The sequence below is a fragment of the Zootoca vivipara genome, chromosome 9, assembly GCF_965207765.1.
Source record: "Zootoca vivipara chromosome 9, rZooViv2.hap1.1, whole genome shotgun sequence".
Taxonomy (NCBI): Eukaryota; Metazoa; Chordata; class Lepidosauria; order Squamata; family Lacertidae; genus Zootoca; species Zootoca vivipara.
In genome coordinates, this window is record NC_142592.1 from 67,158,028 (window position 1) to 67,178,100 (window position 20,073).

At 47.3% G+C, this 20,073-nt stretch overlaps 1 protein-coding gene across 1 annotated transcript; it reads left to right on the forward strand.

Annotated features, from left to right (window-relative positions):
- Window positions 1-1,109: 1,109 nt before the first annotated feature.
- Window positions 1,110-15,489, forward strand: ASB13 (ankyrin repeat and SOCS box containing 13). The gene is made up of 6 exons (XM_035127846.3): window positions 1,110-1,292; window positions 5,786-5,973; window positions 7,885-8,035; window positions 10,386-10,520; window positions 12,523-12,714; window positions 15,185-15,489. The coding sequence occupies exons 1-6, from the start codon at window positions 1,250-1,252 to the stop codon at window positions 15,310-15,312; spliced, it is 837 nt and encodes a 278-aa protein (XP_034983737.2). The 5' UTR covers window positions 1,110-1,249; the 3' UTR covers window positions 15,313-15,489.
- The last annotated feature ends 4,584 nt before the right edge of the window (window positions 15,490-20,073 follow it).

A 20,073-nucleotide genomic window follows, 5' to 3' on the forward strand; every position in this document is an offset into this window, starting at 1 on the left:
CTTCAAGGAACTCATAGTGGCATACATGAATCCCCCAAACACACATTTAATCTTCACAGCAACCCTGTGAGGTAGGTCAGGTTGAGGGAAAGTGACCCAAAGTCACCCGGTGAGCTTCTTGGCTCAGCAAAGATGTGAAACCTCGACTCCCAGGCCTTTAAACCAACACTCTAACCACTATGCAGTATTACCAGCTCAATTAAAAATTTTTTTAAAAGAAGATTATATTGGATGATCCAAAATAAAGCATCTTTTTCATGAACCCAAGCCTTCTACTCTTAGGTGGTTTTTACTGTATTGGGAAATTGCTTTAAGTTGCATCATAGGAAGCCAGCCAGACATGAAATAATACTAGAATCATAGAATTAGAGAGTTGGAAAGGGGCCATGTGAGTCATTTAATCTGACCTCCCGCAATGCAGGAATCTTTCACCCAACATGGGGCTCAAACTCACCACCCTGGGATTCACTCATGCTCTGCAATAACAAGTTGTCTGCTCTGCCTTGTTTATTATTATTATAAATTCAATGAGTGATTGTAACAATGCAAATTCTTTTTTGTATGTTTTCTTCTTCTTTTTGTCTTAATCTTTTCTTTTTTATCTTAATGTATGTATATATATTTGTATTTTAATTCATTAAAGATTATTATTATTATTAAAATTTGTATGCCGCCCTTCATCGGAAGACCCCCAGGTCGGTTCAGAGCAGAACCTTCCTTCTTCAGTTGTGGACCCTAGGATGTGCAAACAGTCAAACGGTGATCGCGATTTTCTGAATTCATTGCAAAGCAGCACCGAGCATTATTACCGGGATACAGTACGGTATATCGTTCCTTCCATGCAGCAAAACGTGGACGTTGGAACAGGAGAGCCATCATGCATTTGGGGAAGAAATAAAAAATATGTATAAGAAACAAACAAAAGAGGGGGGATCTGTTTATTCGCCCAGAGGAAGCCACAGCCTGCTCAGAGCCGCGCGCGCGCTGTGCGCTTGCAAAATACCTTTCCCCCTCTGCAGTACAGTATTACATAAAAACAGGCGTCCCGGGAGCTGCGCGCGGAACTACAACTCCCAGCATCCTTTGCGACACATCTTCACGCTGACGTCGGATCCCCGCCTCCACGTCGCCAGAGTACCATCATAAACAACAGAAAAGAGGGACCCAGGAGTGCCAGGGAGCTCCTCCTCCTCCCTCCTCCTCCTCCTTTCTGGGTGCTGCTGGGAGTTGTAGTTTGGGCTGAGCAACTATGGAGAGGACTATGGCTAGCAGCTTCGTGCCGGGCGAGATTGGTGAGTGGGTGTTGGGGAGGGGGGTCGTGGACTGAAGGGGAAAGGGGTGTGGGGCTGGAAATGTTGGTAGGGAGGGGGGCATGCTTTTGGGGGAGCCTGGATGGATGGGGAGGTGGGGAGGCTGAGAAGCAGGTGCCCCCCCTCCCCTCTCCATCAGGAGCAGCTGGGTACCACTGGGACTTAGCCTTCTCATGTTGCTAGTCCTCTGCAGGCTGGGCAGCCGCAACAAGCCTGAAATGTCTGGATGTGGTGATTTGAGTTTCCTCCGATCATATGCCTCCTATCATATGCCTCACCCACCCACCCACCCCCGGCGACTTAACAACAAACATCACAATTCAGAGCCTTAGAAATACATAAGACGTGAAATGTGGAACAGCCCAGTAAATTTAAAAGGTGGCAAAAAGCAACGATTCGGCAGACGCAGGAGAAATTCAGTACCACACACACACAAAATCTAGGCTTGAGTACACAAATGCGAAGCAATAATACTACAGGAGCTAACCGGCAGCCAAATTTCTCTCACTGGCTTTGCAGCGCTCCAAGGGGCCTGGGTTAAATACAGCTCGGAAGGGAAGCGTATGTTTGCAGCCCAGTTGTCATTGAACCGGTGAATCAGCTGAGATTTCAGTTCTCGCCGGCCTAGATCATCTAATGAGTTAAATGTTTTCCCGACTGACCATTGAAACCAGTTTATGAGACGTTAGGTGTGTGCCACAAGCAGAGAAATCTATGCCCGGAAACTGTTATTAAGTTCCGGACTCAGGTTCTAAGAAGCTGCAATGGAAAGTCTTAGTTGCTTAAAGTAATATTACACAAGCATAGATCTAGGACTGGCACGTCCAACAGGTAGATCATGATCTACCGGTAGATCACTGGACATCTGTGGCAGATCACCGGTAGGTCAGTGGCTCCCCCCAAAGAAGCTAAAAAACTTTGGCTCCCCTTTAAAAAAGCTCAACATCTTTGCCCTGCACCCCTAAAATGACCCGAACCACCAAAAACAGGACTTTCCTTTCTTAATAAAATAAAAAAAAGCTCAACGTCGCTTTCCTCTTCCCTAAAGAAGCTCAACAACTTTGACCTGAACCCCCCAAAAGGGGGTAGATCACTGGCAGTTTTTAACTCTGTGAGTAGATCAGTCTTTTGGAAGTTGATCTAGGTGAAGGATATTTGAGAAATCAAATAGTCCTTGATTTTTAAGCTCCGGAAACCAGTGATGGGGGACAGGAAGGAATAGAAATAAGTCTGTGTATGTATGTACATATTTATATATTTGTGTGTGTGTGTGTGTGTGTGTGTGTGTGTGTGTGCAATTTGTTTTCCTATTTAATAGACACATGCTGTCCTTTGGTCAATACCGTCAGCTGTTGTTGGGAAGAGCTGTCCAGCTTGCTCTTAACTTGCAGAAATCGTTGGGGCTTCTAATTATCCATTTTGTTTCTGTATTTATATTTTCAAGGAAAACCGGCAGCGCACGAAAACTTAAAAAAAAAAAACCGACCCAGAATAAAACATTGCAGAAGAAAGTCAAATATAAAGACTGCCTTCAAAACAACGTAATTGACAGGGCAGTCACAGATTTCAAAACGTTTCAAAGGGAGTCAAGCTGCAGAAGGGGGCATTTGACGCAGCAAAGTTCGCCCCCGAAAATTGCCTTAAAAGAAAATGTTACTAAAGGGAGCCAAATATAAAATGCACAAGAGAATAAAATAGTATCGTAAGCACTCGAGTGAATTAAGCCTATTGAGCACAGCAGAGCTTACTTCTGAGTAAATGTGCATCGGTCTGGTTACTCAAGTGCTTAAATTGGGAGGGACCGAGGCCTGGTTTTCTCCCGTGCCATATAGGCGACCAAAGCTGGGAAACATTGAATTTCCCTGGCTAACTTTCTCATATCTTTTGCCCTTTGTACGCTGTATCCCTAAATCACACTAGGCAAAATTGAGAGGAATCCATTGTTATTCATTTACTGATTTTTTGCATGTTAAACATTAGTTTTGCCACAGCATGTTATATATAACTCACCCAATAGCTCCAGTGTAAACCTGTTTATTTGGGTATTTGGGGTCACTGACACAGGAAGGAAGGAATCACCTTCTAAGCCTTCAGGCAATATGCACAAGTGTTAAATGGTCGTTATTTTAACACATTTTCAAGAGTTTTCCTACAATTCCTTTTTTTAAAAACATTTTCGCCATGTATCAACTTCCATATATGAGAAATTAAGAAATACCCTAAATCATCATTTACGTACCCTCCAACATTTCACCAATGAAAATAGGAAACATCCTATTATTATTATTATTATTATTATTATTATTATTATTATTATTCTGCCCATCTGACTGGGTTGCCCCAGTCACTCTGTGCAGCTTCCAACATACAGTGGTACCTCGACTTACGAACGACTCGACAACCGAATTTTTCGACTTCCGAATGGGGCAAATGGTCGCGTGCTTACGAATGTCTCGACATCCGAAAGGAAACCGCAGCGGTTTTAGATAGGGGTTTTTCGACTTACGAATTTTTCCGTTTCCAATGCATTCCTATGGGAAATCCCGTTTCCAATGGTGCTTTTCGACTTACGAATTTTTCGACCTACGAAGGTGCCTTCGGAACGGATTAAATTCATAAATCGAGGCACCACTGTATATACGGTATTTTAAAAATGTGCAAGGGAAGGGATGATGTACAATACCTTCAACAGATAAATGGAAGGAAAGAAAATTGTAGCTGTAAACTACAGAGAAAAAAGTAGAATATGATGATGATGATGATGATGATGGAAACTGAGAATAATCAGGAACATAGCAGAAAGTAAATCCTATTGAACTCAGTAGGACTTAGTTCTGAGTAGAACTGCTTCAGATTGCAGTGTAAGGCCGTCCAGTCTTTACCCAGTTACCTGGGAGTAAGCTCCATTGAATACCGTGGGGATTACTTCTGAGTAGACAGTGTAAGACTCAATTTACAATAAAGGAATAAACACTCCCCGTGTTTCCTAAGAAATGGCCGGCTGTGGAAGCATTGCAATTAAAAAATTTTTAGGTGGATTGGTGACATTTTCCTTCAAAATTATAGGAAGGCCGTCTTAGTCTGTCGGCTTCGCCATTTCCTTCATTTGGTGCAGGGATTTTATTTTCAGTAGAAAAATTCTTCTCCAAGAGGTGGAGGGGAGGGAAAAGGAAAAGCAGGAGATTGCGGGATCAAATCCGAAACTGGGATGGCTTCTGTCCTTCTGGGACCAGTCCCTGGAAAATCGGGAGGCTTGCAAGAGTATGGACTGCTTGATGATGCCGTGAATGTGATGCTCTCGTGATTTCGAAGGACCAAAAGAGGTTTCCTAGAATCTCTGCAGCCTTGAGCTTCTTGCCTTTTATTGCAACTCTTCTTCTATGCTCCCTAGTTACAAAAGTAGTCATAAAAATAAATAAAACACATTGGAAACTACATAACCAAGCTGAGCAATTTCCACGTGAAAATAAGGATAAAGGTAAAGGGACCCCTGACCATTAGGTCCAGTCGTGACCGACTCTGGGGTTGCGACGCTCATCTCGCATTATTGGCCAAGGGAGCCGGCGTACAGCTTCCAGGTCATGTGGCCAGCATGACAAAGCCGCTTCTGGCAAACCAGAGCAGCACATGGAAACGCCGTTTACCTTCCCGCTGTAGCGGTTCCTATTTATCTACTTGCATTTTGACATGCTTTCGAACTGCTAGGTTGGCAGGAGCTGGGACCAAGCAACAGGAGCTCACCCCGTCACAGGGATTCGAACCGCTGACTTTCTGATCAGCAAGCCCTAGGCTCAGTGGTTTAACCCACAGCGCCACCTGGGTCCCGAAAATAAGGATACAAAAAATTAATATCAGTAACAGCAAAAACTCCCAACAAAACTTTTCCCCAAATACCTCAGTAATTGATGGACCTAATAGGTATCTAAAGCCATTTGCACATAACAAATAGAAGCCTACACAACACAAAACACTGTTGCTGTATGTAGGTTTTATTTTATTTGTGTGTTTTTTTATCTTATATTTTGGAAATGCACATCCAGGGTTTTTTCCCCTTTAAAGTTTTTTGGGGGCCCCCAGGAGAGTGGGGCCCTAAGCTATAGCTTGATTAGCTTATACGTAAATCCGGCACTGCATGGGACTCAGGCGACGCCTGGTGCTTTTATAAGGCACAGTGGGAAAGCTCTCTGCCCCAAGGAGCTTACAGCCTAGAAATCTATGTCAGGGGAGCAAGCAGAGGAAAGGAGGCAGCAGAGTATGTGGAGGGAATTTCTGCCTTTACTCAGCTGGTGCAGAATTTAAGCTTAATTACTTCTTGGGCAGCTCTTGGGCAGCGGGGCCTCTCTCCTCGCTGCAAATCCTAACATGCACATGTTTACGAAAGATAAGAAGTGATGGGATAGCTGCAGACACAGTGGGGTGGGCGATGAGCTCATTTCTTCCCCCATCGCTCACTTTTCTTCCCTCTCCCTCCGCAGGGTTTTGGGTGGACAGGACGCCGGTTCATGAGGCGGCCAGGAGAGGGGAGATCCTCCAGCTGCAAGAGCTCATCGCCAACGGCGCCTGCGTCAACTTGGTCACGTATGATTCCATCACGCCGCTGCACGAAGCCAGCTTGCGCGGACAGACGCAGTGCGTGCAAATGCTCCTTGCTGCGGGAGCCCAGGTTTGTAGCTCAGGGAACCCCTCTTTGCTTACCTTCCAAGTCCCGGACTGCAGAATCCGGGACCGGCAGCCGTGTGACACCGGAAGTTGCGTCGACGTAACTTCCGGTGTCGCTTTGCATTTCTATGGGCACCAAAAATGGCCATCGCCGGCTTCAAAAGTAGCTTCTATGCATGACCGGAAGTGCGTCAATGCACTATGGGCACCAAAATGGCCGCCGCCGACACCGGAAGTCGCATCTACGCACTTCCGGTCATGCGTAGATGTGACTTTTGAAGCCAGCGGCGGCCATTTTTTGTGCCCATAGAAGGGCAAATCAGATAGGGGAAAAAATGGCCGCCGGCAGGAGAAAATAATGGAGAAAAACGGGAGACGAAGTGATACGGGGGACCACCGGGAAAAGGTAAGGAAAAACAGGGGTTTCCCGGGGAAAACGGGAGACTTGGCAGCTATGCCTCTTTATGCAGGGAGGCGTGTCAGGTGCCTTCATTATCCAGTGGTACCGTGGTTCTCAAACTTAATCCATTCCGGGAGTCCGTTCCAAAACCAAAGCGTTCCAAAACCCAAGGCGCGCTTTCCCATAAAAAGTAATGCAAACTGGATTAATCTGTTCCAGACTTTTAAAAAAAACAACCCCTAAAACAGCAATTTGACATGGATTTTACTATCTAACAAGGCCATTGATCCATAAAATGAAAGCAAGAATCAATGTTCTGCACTATAAAATAAATAAGACAGTATTGTAGATGATAAAAATTTAAATTGTTATTTTTTCTTACCTGCACCATTGTTTCAATGGGAGGCCTTTATCCATTTCCACAGTCACACAATTGATCGATCAATCAATCAGTAGCTGAACTGGGTTCCACACAGACACAAAAACAAATTAACCGGAAAAGCCTCAAAAACGCAAAATAAATAGCAAAAACAAAAGTGCCAAACTTAATCCATTCCGGAAGTCCGTTTGACTCCTGAAATGTTCGAAAACCAAGGCGCAGCTTCTGATTAGTGCAGGCGCCCCGGAAACAATAGCAGACAGCCGCATCGGATATCCGGCTTCCGAAAAACGTTCGAAATCCGGCACTCTTACTTCTGGGTTTTTGGCGTTTAAGGACCAAGGTGTTTGAGAACCAAGGTATCACTGTACATCTTTGGGTGTCAGGCAAAAATGGGAGATTATTGGATCATCTTTTGTTCTTATTTTTACCATTAGCGTTTCATATTGTAATTTTATGTTGTGAATCACCCTGGGGTCTACGGATGTAGGGCAATATAAATTTTTGAAATGATGATTACGATGATGATAATGATAATAAAAGGTAAAGGTAAAGGGGCCCCTGACCATCAGGTCCAGTTGTGTCCGACTCCGGGGTTGCGGCGCTCATCTCGCTCTATAGGCCAAGGGAGCCAGCGTTTGTCCGCAGACAGCTTCCGGGTCATGTGGCCAGCATGACAAAGCTGCTTCTGGCGAACCAGAGCAGCGCACGGAAACGGCATTTACCTTCCCGCTGTAGCGGTCCCTATTTATCTACTTGCACTTTGATGTGCTTTCGAACTGCTAGGTTGGCAGGAGCTGGGACCGAGCAACAGGAGCTCACCCTGTCGTGGGGATTCGAACCGCCGACCTTCTGATCGGCAAGCCCTAGACTCTGTGGTTTAACCCACAGTGCCACCTGGGTCCCTGAATTATATTATGATTATGATAATGATAATGATACCGTATTGGCCTGAATATCCCATTTTTTTATTTAAAAAAATCATTGATTTCTCCGCCCCCCCCCCCGGTTGTGGATTCGAGCTTCACATTGGGCCAAAAATATTCTTGCGTCGCAGGGGTTTGGGCTAGAATGGATGACCCCTGGGGGGTCCCTTCCAACTCAACCATTCTGTGATTTTTGCTACGATGTCGCAGGTGGACGCCCGGAACATAGACGGCAGCACCCCTCTGTGCGATGCCTGTGCCTCTGGGAGCATCGACTGCGTGAAAGTGTTGCTCTCGCACGGGGCCAAAGTCAACCCTCCGCTCTACACTGCCTCCCCCCTGCACGAGGCCTGCATGAATGGTAAGCCAACAGCAGCTTGGGCAGAGTTCAACTTGTGGGATGTGATCCGTGAGAGGCAGTCAAGCACAACATTCCTTGTAATGCCACAGAAGACATGCAAGGGAATGTTTGGTCCAGCCAGTCGAAACTTCCTGTTCCTTCTGGGCTGGAGCATCCTTCCTTCTGCATGTGATAGAAGGTGGGCGTGACCTTACCTGCCCAGGTAACAAAAGGATGAGTCACACAACACACCTCTCTCTTTTTGACTTCCTTCTTTGTTTAACCAGCTTCTAGCTAGGACTGCTCTGCTAGCTCTCAGCTAGCAGAAGCACTGGGCTTATTCCCCCATAGGGGGTAGATCAGGGGTCGGCAAAGCTTTTGTGGCTTGAGCCGGTAATAGTATTCTGTAATAGTACCACTATTCTGTAATAGTACCACTGTATTCTGCTCTGGTCAGACCTCACCTGGAGTACTGTGTCCAGTTCTGGGCAGCACAGTTCAAGAAGGATACTGACAAGCTGGAACGTGTCCAGAAGAGGGCAACCAAAATGGTCAAAGGCCTGGAAACGATGCCTTATGAGGAACGGCTTAGGGAGCTGGGTATGTTTAGCCTGGAGAAGAGAAGGTTAAGGGGTGATATGATAGCCATGTTCAAATATATAAAAGGATGTCATATGGAGGAGGGATAAAGGTTGTTTTCTGCTGCTCCAGAGAAGCGGGCACGGAGCAATGGATTCAAACTACAAGAAAGAAGATTCCACCTAAACATTAGGAAGAACTTCCTGACAGTAAGAGCTGTTCGGCAGTGGAATTTGCTACCAAGGAGTGTGGTGGAGTCTCCTCCTTTGGAGGTCTTTAAGCAGAGGCTTGACAAGCATATGTCAAGAATGCTTTGATGGTGTTTCCTGCTTGGCAGGGGGTTGGACTGGATGGCCCTTGTGGTCTCTTCCAACTCTATGATTCTATGATTCTATGGTTCACTGTCCCACAGACGCCACAGTGGGCCGGAGTGTGCACGCACGCACAAACGCTATTTCCGGTGCGGAGGAGGCGTGTGCAGCTTCCCATTCCTGCAGCCAATGGGAAGCCGGGCAGCATGGCAGAGGGCGGTTCCCACTCTGCTCCACGCTGGTTTAGCGCAGCACGTGGGAGCCGACTGAGTGGCTGGCGGAGGTCCATGGGCCGGTTAAACGACCCCCGTGGGCTGCTTGTTGCCCATGGGGGCCTTAGGTTGCCAACCCCTGGGGTAGATCCACATGTACATATTTGTAACTAATTCTGCCTTCAGGGATCCAACTGTGAACTGATGCAGGTCAACTTCTTTTACTGACTTTGAATAAGATTGTGGCGTCTTTATTCTTTTAGGAGGGATTCAGGGGAACTGACCAGGAACGTACAATTCAATCTGAATTGTATAATATGAGAGGCTCACATAAGCCTGCAACCAGCTGTCTGCTGTGCATGTAAAAAAGGGGAATGTAAACTCTGCTAAATAAAGAAACTGGCTAGCGCAAGTTAGGAAGGATATTAATAAACAACATTTCCTCTTCTGCCACCCTGAAAATTCCCACACAACTGCCTGAGCGGGTCTGCAACTCTAATTGCTCCACGGGTTACTTTGAATACGGTTGCTACACTGGCTATTTCAACGGGTTTTGCCTGGATTCTAGCTGTGCCGACATTGGCCAGCCCAGATTCCCAGCTTTGATTTTGTTTTTTAAAAAACAAGTTTCTAGTCCCTGTTGAGCCCCACATTCTCTTTTGTAAACCGCTTGGAAGTTTTCTGCAATCAAGCAGTCTATGGGAGAAAAGGCTGTATATAAATTGAACTAATAATAATAATAATAATAATAATAATAATTTTATGGAAATAACTAGCGGGATGAGGTGGGAGAGGAGGGTTATTGGTTTGGTTTGTTCTTGTTTTCATTATGTATTTTGAGTTTTTTTATCTTGGTTTTTTTCATGTTGCGAACCGCCCTGAGATCTACGAGTTAAGGACAGTATACAAAATGAATGGATGAATGATAACAGAAACGAACAAATAAATAAGGCAAAACATGCTATCACTGTCCTAGCCAATTGTTTTGTGAAATACTAGCCTGCTCCCCCTCTTTTTGGTGTTCTTAGCCAATGAGTGAAGTTACAGCTGTGACTGACATTTAAGGAAACAAGAGATCGCTCAGTCCGTAGAGCTGTCCCTTACCCTTATTCTCAGGGCCGTGGGTTCGAGTCCCACCTTGGGCCTAAAGATTCTTGCATTGCAGGGGGGTTGTGAACTAGACGTCTATGATTCTATGCTTCCCCACCTTGTTCCTGACAATCTGGAAGTTCTCCATTGAGTTGCCCTCCTCTGTTCTTATTTTTAAAGGCAGCGCTGAGTGTGTGCGTCTCCTTATTGATGTCGGTGCCAACCTGGAAGCTCACGATTGTCACTTTGGGACCCCTTTGCACGTGGCGTGCGCTAGAGAGCATCTGGACTGCGTGAAGATACTGCTCAACGCAGGTGGGGCGGGGGGTATGGGCCAGCCCCTACTTCGCTATTATTTTCGGCCTGTTTTACAATCCAAAGCCTGTGCCCCTTTTGCACTGTAGACCAGAGTTTCCCAAACTTGGGTCTCCAGCTGTTTTTGGACTACAACTCCCGCCATCCCTGACCCCTGGTCCTACTAGCGTAGGGATGATGGGAGCTGTAGTCCAAAAACAGCTGGAGAACCAAGTTTGGGAAACCCTGCTGTAGACTATTATTTGCTTAGGGTCCTGTTGGGGTCAGCCGAGGTCAGTGATGGTGGGAGTTCCCCACCCTAGAAAAAAAACACACACACAACCATTTCTATGCACCATCCTGTATCGCCACATTTCATAGCTGCCAAGTACCCCGCTTTCCCCGGGAAACCCCCGTTTTTACTTACCTTTTCCCGGTGGTCCTCTGTATCACTTCGTGTCCCGTTTTTCTCCATTATTTTCTCCTGCCGGCGGCCATTTTTTTTCTTTCCGATTTGCCCTTCTATGGGCACCAAAAATGGCCGCCAGCGGCTTCAAAAGTTGCATCTACGCATGTCCGGAAGTGCATAGACACGACTTCCGGTGTCGGCGGCAGCCATTTTTGGTGCCCATAGATGGGCGGAGCGACACCGGAAGTTGCGTCGACGCACTTCCTGACATGCGTACAAGTGACTTTCGAAGCCGGCGGCGGCCATTTTGGGTGCCCATAGAAGGGCAAAGCAACACCGGAAGTTACGTCGACGCAACTTCTGGTGTCACACGGCTGCCGGTCCCAGATTCTGCAGTCCGGGACTTGGAAGGTAAGCCACATCGAACTGCCGCCATCGGTTCCCTAGTGAATAGTCTTGATTTTGTCACTGACTGGAGTGATTTCCTTGTCTGTTCCAAGCCGCATGTCTCCCGTTTCTGACAAGAATCAGGCTAATTTCCCATAGCCCCCCAAAAAGGCCTCCAGGTATTTCAGAAAGATAAAAGAAAGTGTTTCTTAATGCATAGTTAAACTGTGGAACTCACTTCTGCGGGAGGCAGCCATGGTCTCCAAGTTGGATGGAACTGTCCCAATACTTCTGAATCCCAGTTGCTGGAGAGTTGCTCTTGTGCTCGGATCCTGCTTTCTGGTTTCCCGTTGTCCTCTGTGAAAGCAACCTGCCTGGCTAGGTGGGCCATTGCCCTGACCCAGCAGGCTCTTCCTTTATCCTTATGGACTACAACTCCCATCATCAGCGGAGGCTGATGGGAGTTGTAGTCCGGAACATCGTTAGGGTTCCATGTTGGGGAAGGCCAGCCCAGCACTATGTCTTGCCCACCTTCCTTTAGGCCAGGGGTCAGCAAACTTTTTCAGCAGGGGGCCAGTCCACTGTCCCTCAGACCTTGTGGGGGGGCGGACTATATTTTGAAAATATATATATATGAACGAATTCCTATGCCCCTCAAATAACCCAGAGATGCATTTTAAATAAAAAGACACATTCTACTCATGTAAAAACACGCCAATTCCCGGACCGTCCGCGGGCCGGATTTAGAAGGCGATTGGGCCGGATCCGGCCCCCGGGCCTTAGTTTGCCAACCCCCGCTTTAGGCAAAGGTTGGAGTTCTGCACATAGCTGCCAAGTCTCCCGTTTTCCCCGGTCAATCCCCGTTTTTCCAGCTGTTCCTAGCTGAAAAAACTGATTTTTTTGTTTTTCCCCGGTTTATTCTGGCGCGGCGGCCATTTTGGAACCGGGCGGCGCATGCTCAGAAGCGACTTTTGATGCTGCTCTGCCCAGTTCCAAAATGGCTGCAGTGCGACTTCTGGCGCGGCGGCCATTTTGGAACTGGGCAAAGCAGCATCAAAAGTCACTTCTGAGCATGCTCCGCCCAGTTCCAAAATGGCGGCAGCGCTACTTCCGGTCTGCTATTTCCGGCCCGGCCCCTTATTTCTCTGACAGCAACTTGGCAGGTATGGTTCTGCGCGGAGGCAACAAGCGACTCCTCCTCCAACTTGACCTCTTTGTCGTCGCCAGGGGCCAACGTCAACGCAGCCAAGCTCCACGAGACGGCCCTCCACCACGCCGCCAAGGTGAAGAACGCCGATCTGGTGGAGATGCTGGTGGAGTTCGGGGGGAACGTTTACGCCAGGGACAACCGGGGGAAGAAGCCTTCCGACTACACCTGGAGGAGCAGCCCGGCCGCCAAGTGCTTTGAGCATTTCGAAAGTGAGTGGGGGGTCTTGTTGCTGCCCCCTGCTGGCGGGTTGCGGCACCTTCCTCCCCATCTCCTTCATCTTGCGTTGACAATGCCTTGCTAGCTTGTGTGGCCCCCATGCGGCTGTATGTTGAAGACGCACTGCTAATATTTCAAAAGCCGGTGGAGCTTTTCCAGCCTGAGCGCCACATTTCCTTATGGGGGAGCTTCTCGGGGGAGGGGGGGAGGCGCCTGTCATTGGCAAACAGTAGAGCTGGGCGATATCTGGTTTTTGGCATCACGATATATCACCAGCTAACCATTGCAATATATCGATACAGTGGAACCTTGGTTCTCGAACAGCTTAGTTAATGAACAAATTGGCTCCCAAATGCTAGTTTTCGAACGTTTTTCGGAAGCCGAATGTCCGATGCGGTTGTCGGCTATTGTTTTCAGGGCGCCTGCGCCAATTGGAACCCGCGCCTTGGTTTTCGAACATTTCAGGAGTCAAATGGACTTAAGGAACGGATTAAGTTTGAGAACCATGGTTCCACTGTATATCACAATGTCTGAAATAAAGATGGAGCTCTGTAGAGGCACTGGCTGGCTTCATGATTTTTCCAGCGTTGTGATTTTTGCATAGTACACACACACACATCATAATCCACAATATATTGCCAGGTCAAAAATTATGATACCAATATCATGATCATACCTACCAAGTTCCTGTGGGAGAAATAAGGGACCGGACCGGAAGTAGCAGACCGGAAGTAGCGCTGCCACCATTTTGGAACAGGGCGGAGCATGCTCAGAAGCGACTTTTGATGCTGCTTTGCCCAGTTGCAAAATGGCTGCCGCGCCAGAAGTCAAACTGCAGCCATTTTGAAACTGGGCAGAGCTGCATCAAAAGTCGCTTCTGAGCATGCTCCGCCCAGTTCCAAAATGGCCGCCGCGCCAGAATAAACCAGGGAAAAAACAAAAAAATCCGTTTTTTCAGCTGAGAACAGCTAGAAAAACGGGGGTTTCCCAGGGAATACGGGAGACTTGGCAGCTATGATCATGATATGGACTTGAAACCAGTTTTGGATAATATATCGATATATCACCCAGTCTTAACACATAGCATGACTTATGAAACGTATCTCATGATATGGACTTCAAACCGGTTTTGGACAATGATATTGATATATCACCTGGTCATTGGTGAATGGTACCACAGGCAAAAGTAGGCGGGGCCAGAGGCAATCATGAGCCGATATTGGAGGCAATGTCAGCATTGATGTATCGAGTAGCTTCCCATTTTGAGGTGGTCAAACTATAAATGATATCTCCATTCCTGCCTGATATCCCTCAGGCTGCAGGTTCAAAGATGCCCTTAAGTGCTTGCCTGCTACCCTCCTTCTATTGCCTGCTTCGAGCTGCTTGGTACCTGGAGATGGGTGAGAGATCCAGTTCAGTTTGCATTTAAATAATATAATAATAATTTATTATTTATACCCTGCCTATCTGGCTGGGTTTCCCCAGCCACTCTGGGCAGTTCCCCGCAAAATATTAAAAACACAATAAAACATCAAACATTAAAAACTTCCCTATGCAGGGCTGCCTTCAGATGTCTTCTAAAAGTCAGGTAGTTGTTTATTTCCTTGACATCTGATGCGAGGGCGTTCCACAGGGCAGGCGCCACTACTGAGAAGGCACTCTGCCTGGTCCCCTAAAATCAAATCTATCAGATTCACCCTCTCTGAACCAAAATTGCAGACGTCTTTCCAAATTCACATACAGGTGAAACTCGGAAAATTAGAATATCGTCGAAAAGTGCATTTATTTCAGTAATGCAACTTAAAAGGTAAAACCAATATATGAGATAGATGCATGACATGCAAAGCAAGATATGTAATTATTTGTCGTTAGGCGGGTCAATTATAAATGGAATGTAATTAATGAAATGTAATAGCAATGTTTATTTTTGTATCATTGTAACTATTTGTTTTATTACTGTGGAATATCCAAAAGAAAGCATTTATAAAAATTAAAATAAACATAAAAAATAAGTTGTGTTACTGAAATAAATGCACTTTTCGACGCTATGCCAATTTTCCGAGTTTCACCTGTATATCTGAATTTTGTGTTGCAGTTCTCCAGCCAAACAACTTTTACAAAATATGCATGTGTGTTTTTTTGGGGGGGGGGAATGCATAAATATGGCATACAATAAAGGAGGAATTGCTTGCAGGAATCTATGCATTAGTCAAAGCTGCAGTTGAAAATGTGTTTCTTGGGAGAAATTTGCACAAAAATGTGGGTAAGGTTTATTTCTGCTTTTAAAAAATCGCAAATTGCTGCAGAAATATGGAGAATGGAATTTAAGAGTGGGAGAATTAGAAACGGACAGAACTCAGAATTGACCGATCTTTCCGTCCTTATTCGTCCCAATGGGTTTGTAGAGCTCTGAAGTGACGATTGCGATTTGTTCCCACGTTCCCACCCTGCTTCCCTCTCCAGAAACGCCTCTGAGTTTGTCCCAGCTCTGTCGACTCAGCCTGAGACGCGCCGTCGGTCAGCCAGCCTTGGAGAAGATCGCCCAACTCCACATCCCCGCCAGATTGATCAGATTCCTCTCCTACCAGTGATGAAGGGCGCAGAGGAGCCGCTCGAGGACAGCGCCGAGTCCATCTTGCGCTAGGAAGCTCTGGCGGCCCTGCTGATCTCCGACAAAAACCGAAAGAAAACGGCTTTAACGGGTGTAAATACTATTTATGAGACTTCCGTAGTTTAAAGGCTGACCCGTTGTCAGGCTGTTCCCCTAACAATGGTTTGTTTTGAGTTGCTTCTTTTTCCTGAGCACGCAAGATCTTTTGCACGACCGCCAGTCATCCCTGTGGCGAATCTGCCTAGTGTTATTATCACAACGCTCCAGTTGCGGGTGTGAGCGGAGAGGCTCCCGTCCTTGCGTCACAAAGGGTGCGAACTTTGAAGCAGTGACTCAGAGTTCCTTTTCGTAGGTCAGAAACGGGGATCGTTGGAATTCTCCAGACATTGGTGGACTCTCAAATCCCAGCATCAAGGATGCTGAGGGTGGCATTTTCTTCTCAAAGTGACCCAAATGCTGTCCCTAGGGAAGGCAATCCAGGCACCATCATTACATATCTTTTAGGTGCCTTTTCCCCCCACTGCCAGGCTTTTTTGTTCTTAATTACCTGTGGCCTCCTTGAGTGTTTGGGATGTTGTTATTTATTATTTATTATTTATACCCCGCCCATCTGGCTGGGTTTCCCCTGCCACTCTGGGCGGCTTCCAACAAATAACAAAATACATTAAAATATCACAGATTTTAAAACTTCCCTAAACAGGGCTGCCTTTAGGTGTTTTCTAAATATCAGGTAGTTGTTTATTTCCTTGACATCCAATGGGAGGGCATTCCACAGGGCGGGCGCCACCACCAAAAAGGCCCTCTGCCTGGTTCCCTGTAGCTTTGCTTCTCGCAACGAGGGAACTGCCAGAAGGCCCTCGGCGCTGGATCTCAGTGTCCAGGCTGAACAATGGGGGTGGAGACGCTCCTTCAGGTATATAGGACCGAGGCCGTTTTAATCCTTCCTTGGGGAAAAAATTCAATGATCTTTTAGGTTTCTCTTTCACAGAATCGCAGAATTGCAGAGTTGGAAGGGTCCCAAGGGTCATCCAGTCCAACCCCCTGCAATGCAGGAATCTCAGCTAGAGCATCCCTGACAGATGGCCATCCAACCTCTGCTTAAAAACCTCCAAGGAAGGAGAGTCCACCACCTCCCGAGAGAGTCCATTCCATTGTCAACAGCTCTTACTGTCAGAAAGTTCTTCCTGATGTTGAGTCGGAATCTCCTTTCTTGTCATTTGAATGCACTTGTTCGGGTCCTCCCCTCTGGAGCAGCTGAATAATAATAATAATAATAATAATAATAATAATAATAATAATAATAATAATAATAATACATTTTTTTTATACCCCGCCCAACTGGCTGGGTTTCCCCAGCCACTCTTGGCGGCTCCCAACAGAATATTAAAAACACGATAAAACATCAAACATTGAAAGCTTCCCTAAACAGCGCTGCGTTCAGATGTCTTCTAAAAGTCAGATAGTTGTTTATTTCCTTGACTTCTGATGGGAGGGCGTTCCACAGGGCGGGCGCCACCACCAAGAAGGCCCTCTGCCTGGTTCCCTGTAAGCTCACTTCTCGCAGGGAGGGAACCGCCAGAAGGCCCTCGGCACCGGACCTCCGTGTCCGGGCTGAATGATGGGGGTGGAGGCGCTCCTTCAGGTCTACTGGGCCGAGGCTGTTTAGGGCTTTCGAGGTCAGCACCAACACTTTGAATTATGCTCGGAAACATACTGGGAGCCAATGTAGGTCTTTCAGGACCGGTGTTATATGGTGTCACCAGCCTAGCTGCTGCATTATGAATTAGTTGTAGTTTCTGGGTCACCTTCAAAGGTAGGCCCACGTAGAGCACATTGCAGTATTCCAAGCTGAAAACAAGCTCGTTCCATCTTCTATGTTACATCCCTTCTTATATCTGAAGGTGGCTATCTCTTCCCAGTCTCCTCTTTTCCAGGCCAAACATACCCAACTCCCTCAACCATTCCTCATCAGTCTCAGTTTCCAGACCCTTGATCATCTTGAACACCTTCCCCTCTGCACACCTTCCAGCTGGTCAATATCCTTCTCAAACTAAGGCGCCCAGAACTGGACACAGTATTCCAGGTAGGGTTTATTTCAGGCATCCCCAAACTTCGGCCCTCCAGATGTTTTGGACTACAATTCCCGTCTTCCCTGACCACTGGTCCTGTTAGCTAGGAATCATGGGAGTTGTAGGCCAAAACATCTGGAGGGCCGCAGTTTGGGGATGCCTGGTTTATTTGTTACTATGATTTCCCGTGATCTGGGCACTATTCCCCCCCTTTCATTCTGGCTTTAATGTATGTGTTCACACATTTACCTATTGCGAGTTGCTTTGAGTTACCATGGTAAAAAAAAGGGGGGGGAGCGACCGATAAATTAATAAATAACAGTTTGCATAACAGTTTAATGACAAAACATTAAAACCAAGTAGAACAACCAAGTAAAAACCTAGAAACACAACTGTGCAGATAAAATATAGGTCTGACAGATACCGCCCCGCCACAAATACTTGAAACTTTTCCAGTTCAGGCCCTAAAGGTAAAGGGACCCCTGACCATTAGGTCCAGCCGCAGATGACTCTGGGGTTGCGGCGCTCATCTCGCTTTACTGGCCGAGGGAGCCAGCGTACAGCTTCCGGGTCATGTGGCCAGCATGACAAAGCCGCTTCTGGCGAACCAGAGCAGCGCACGGAAACGCCGTTTACCTTCCCGCCGGAGCGGTACCTATTTATCTACTTGCACTTTGACGTGCTTTCAAACTGCTAGGTTGGCAGGAGCAGGGATTGAGCAATGGGACCTCACCCCATTGTGGGGATTCGAACCGCCGACCTTCTGATCGGCAAGCCCTAGGCTCTGTGGTTTAATCCACAGCACCACCCGCGTCCCATTCAGGCCCCAAAGCCCAGGTTTAAAAAGGAAAGTTTTTGCCTGGTGCCTGAAGATGTGCAATGATGGAGCCTCCCTGGGGAGAGCATTTCACAAACGGAGCCACCACGGAAAAGGCCCTTTATTGTTGTTGTGTGGTGGCTGCTGGACTCAGACATGTCACCTGAAGATGGACACCCTTCAGGGACAACCCAGTCGTAGGAGACAAGGAGTATATCCTTTGGTGACTACCTCTTCAATGGATTCTGTGGAATGCCCCCCGTTTTAATGAGACACAAATAAACCTCAGTTCTTCTAATAATGCAGCCGGCGTCTCAGGTTTATGTTGGCCCTGCGCAATGTCCCTCGTGCGGACGTTTTATTTGGTCTGACCTGAATCTATACATTGAGCCAAGAGTGGGGAACCGTCACTCAGCCTGAGGGCTGCGTTCCTTGCTGGGCCATCTCCTGAGGGCCACATGCCAATCGCAGGCAGCTGGGACTAGAGGTAAAAGTGGGTGGCGCAATGGATATACAGTGTTGCCTCGCTAGACGAATGCCCTGTTAGACAATTTTTTTGCTTAACGGAGAGATTTTGCGATTGGAGGTTGCCTTGCAAGACGATGAGGTTTTCTATGGCCGCCGCTTCGTCTTGCGAAGCGTGGTCATGATGACCTCCGATCACAAAACCTACAGGGCATTCCTTTAGAATCATAGAATCATAGAGTTGGAAGAGACCACAAGGGCCATCCCGTCCAACCCCCTGCCAAGCAGGAAACACCATCAAAGCATTCTTGATATATGCCTGTCAAGCCTCTGCTTAAAGACCTCCAAAGAAGGAGACTCCACCACACTCCTTGGCAGCAAATTCCACTGTCCAACAGCTCTTACTGTCAGGAAGTTCTTCCTAATGTTTAGGTGGAATCTTCTTTCTTGAAGTTTGAATCCATTGCTCCGTGTCCGCTTCTCTGGAGCAGCAGAAAACAATCTTTCTCCCTCCTCCATATGACATCCTTTCATATATTTGGACATGGCTATCATATCACCCCTTAACCTTCTCTTCTCCAGGTTAAACATACCCAGCTCCCTAAGCCATTCCTCATAAGGCATCGTTTCCAGGCCTTTGACCATTTTGGTTGCCCTCTTCTGGAGACGTTCCAGCTTGTCAGTATCCTTCTTGAACTGTGGTGCCCAGAACTGGACACAGTACTCCAGGTGAGGTCTGACCAGAGCAGAATACAGTGGTACTGGCGAAAGGGGAACGAGCTGTAGTGTGAGAAGAAGGCAAAGGAAGATGAGCTGTCAGCGCCTGTCAGCTGATCTTCCTTTGCCTTCTGCCTGCGCTGCAGCTGGTTCCCCTTTGTGTTCTGCTGGTCTCTGCCGGTTGCCCGAGCAGTGAGGGGCAACCGGCAGAGACCAGAGGAACACTAGCGCGGGAAGACCCTCGTCCGATCCCGGCTCTGTCGGGTAGGGTGGGGGAAAGGCGATCTTTCCCCCACCCCGCCTGTCACACGAAGATCGGCGGGCGCTGCTTGTTGTTGTGTGATTGACAAGCCCCGGCAAGCAGCGCCCGCCGATCTTCATGTGACAGGCGGTGGGGAAGGCAGGCAGGCAAGAGAGCAAGCGCCTGCCTGCCTGCCTTCCCCGCTGCCAGTCCCCTGGAGCCCATAGGAACGCATTGATTAAGTTTCAATGCATACTTATGGGAAACTGGGACTCGCTAGACGAATTTTTCGTAGGACGAATTGAGCCCTGGAATGAATTACCGTATTTTTCTGTGTATAAGACTAGGTTTCCCCCCTTAAAAATAAGGTTAAAAATTAAGAGGTATCTTGTACCTCTTCCCCCCATTTTCTTAAATCTGAGTCCCCCAAAA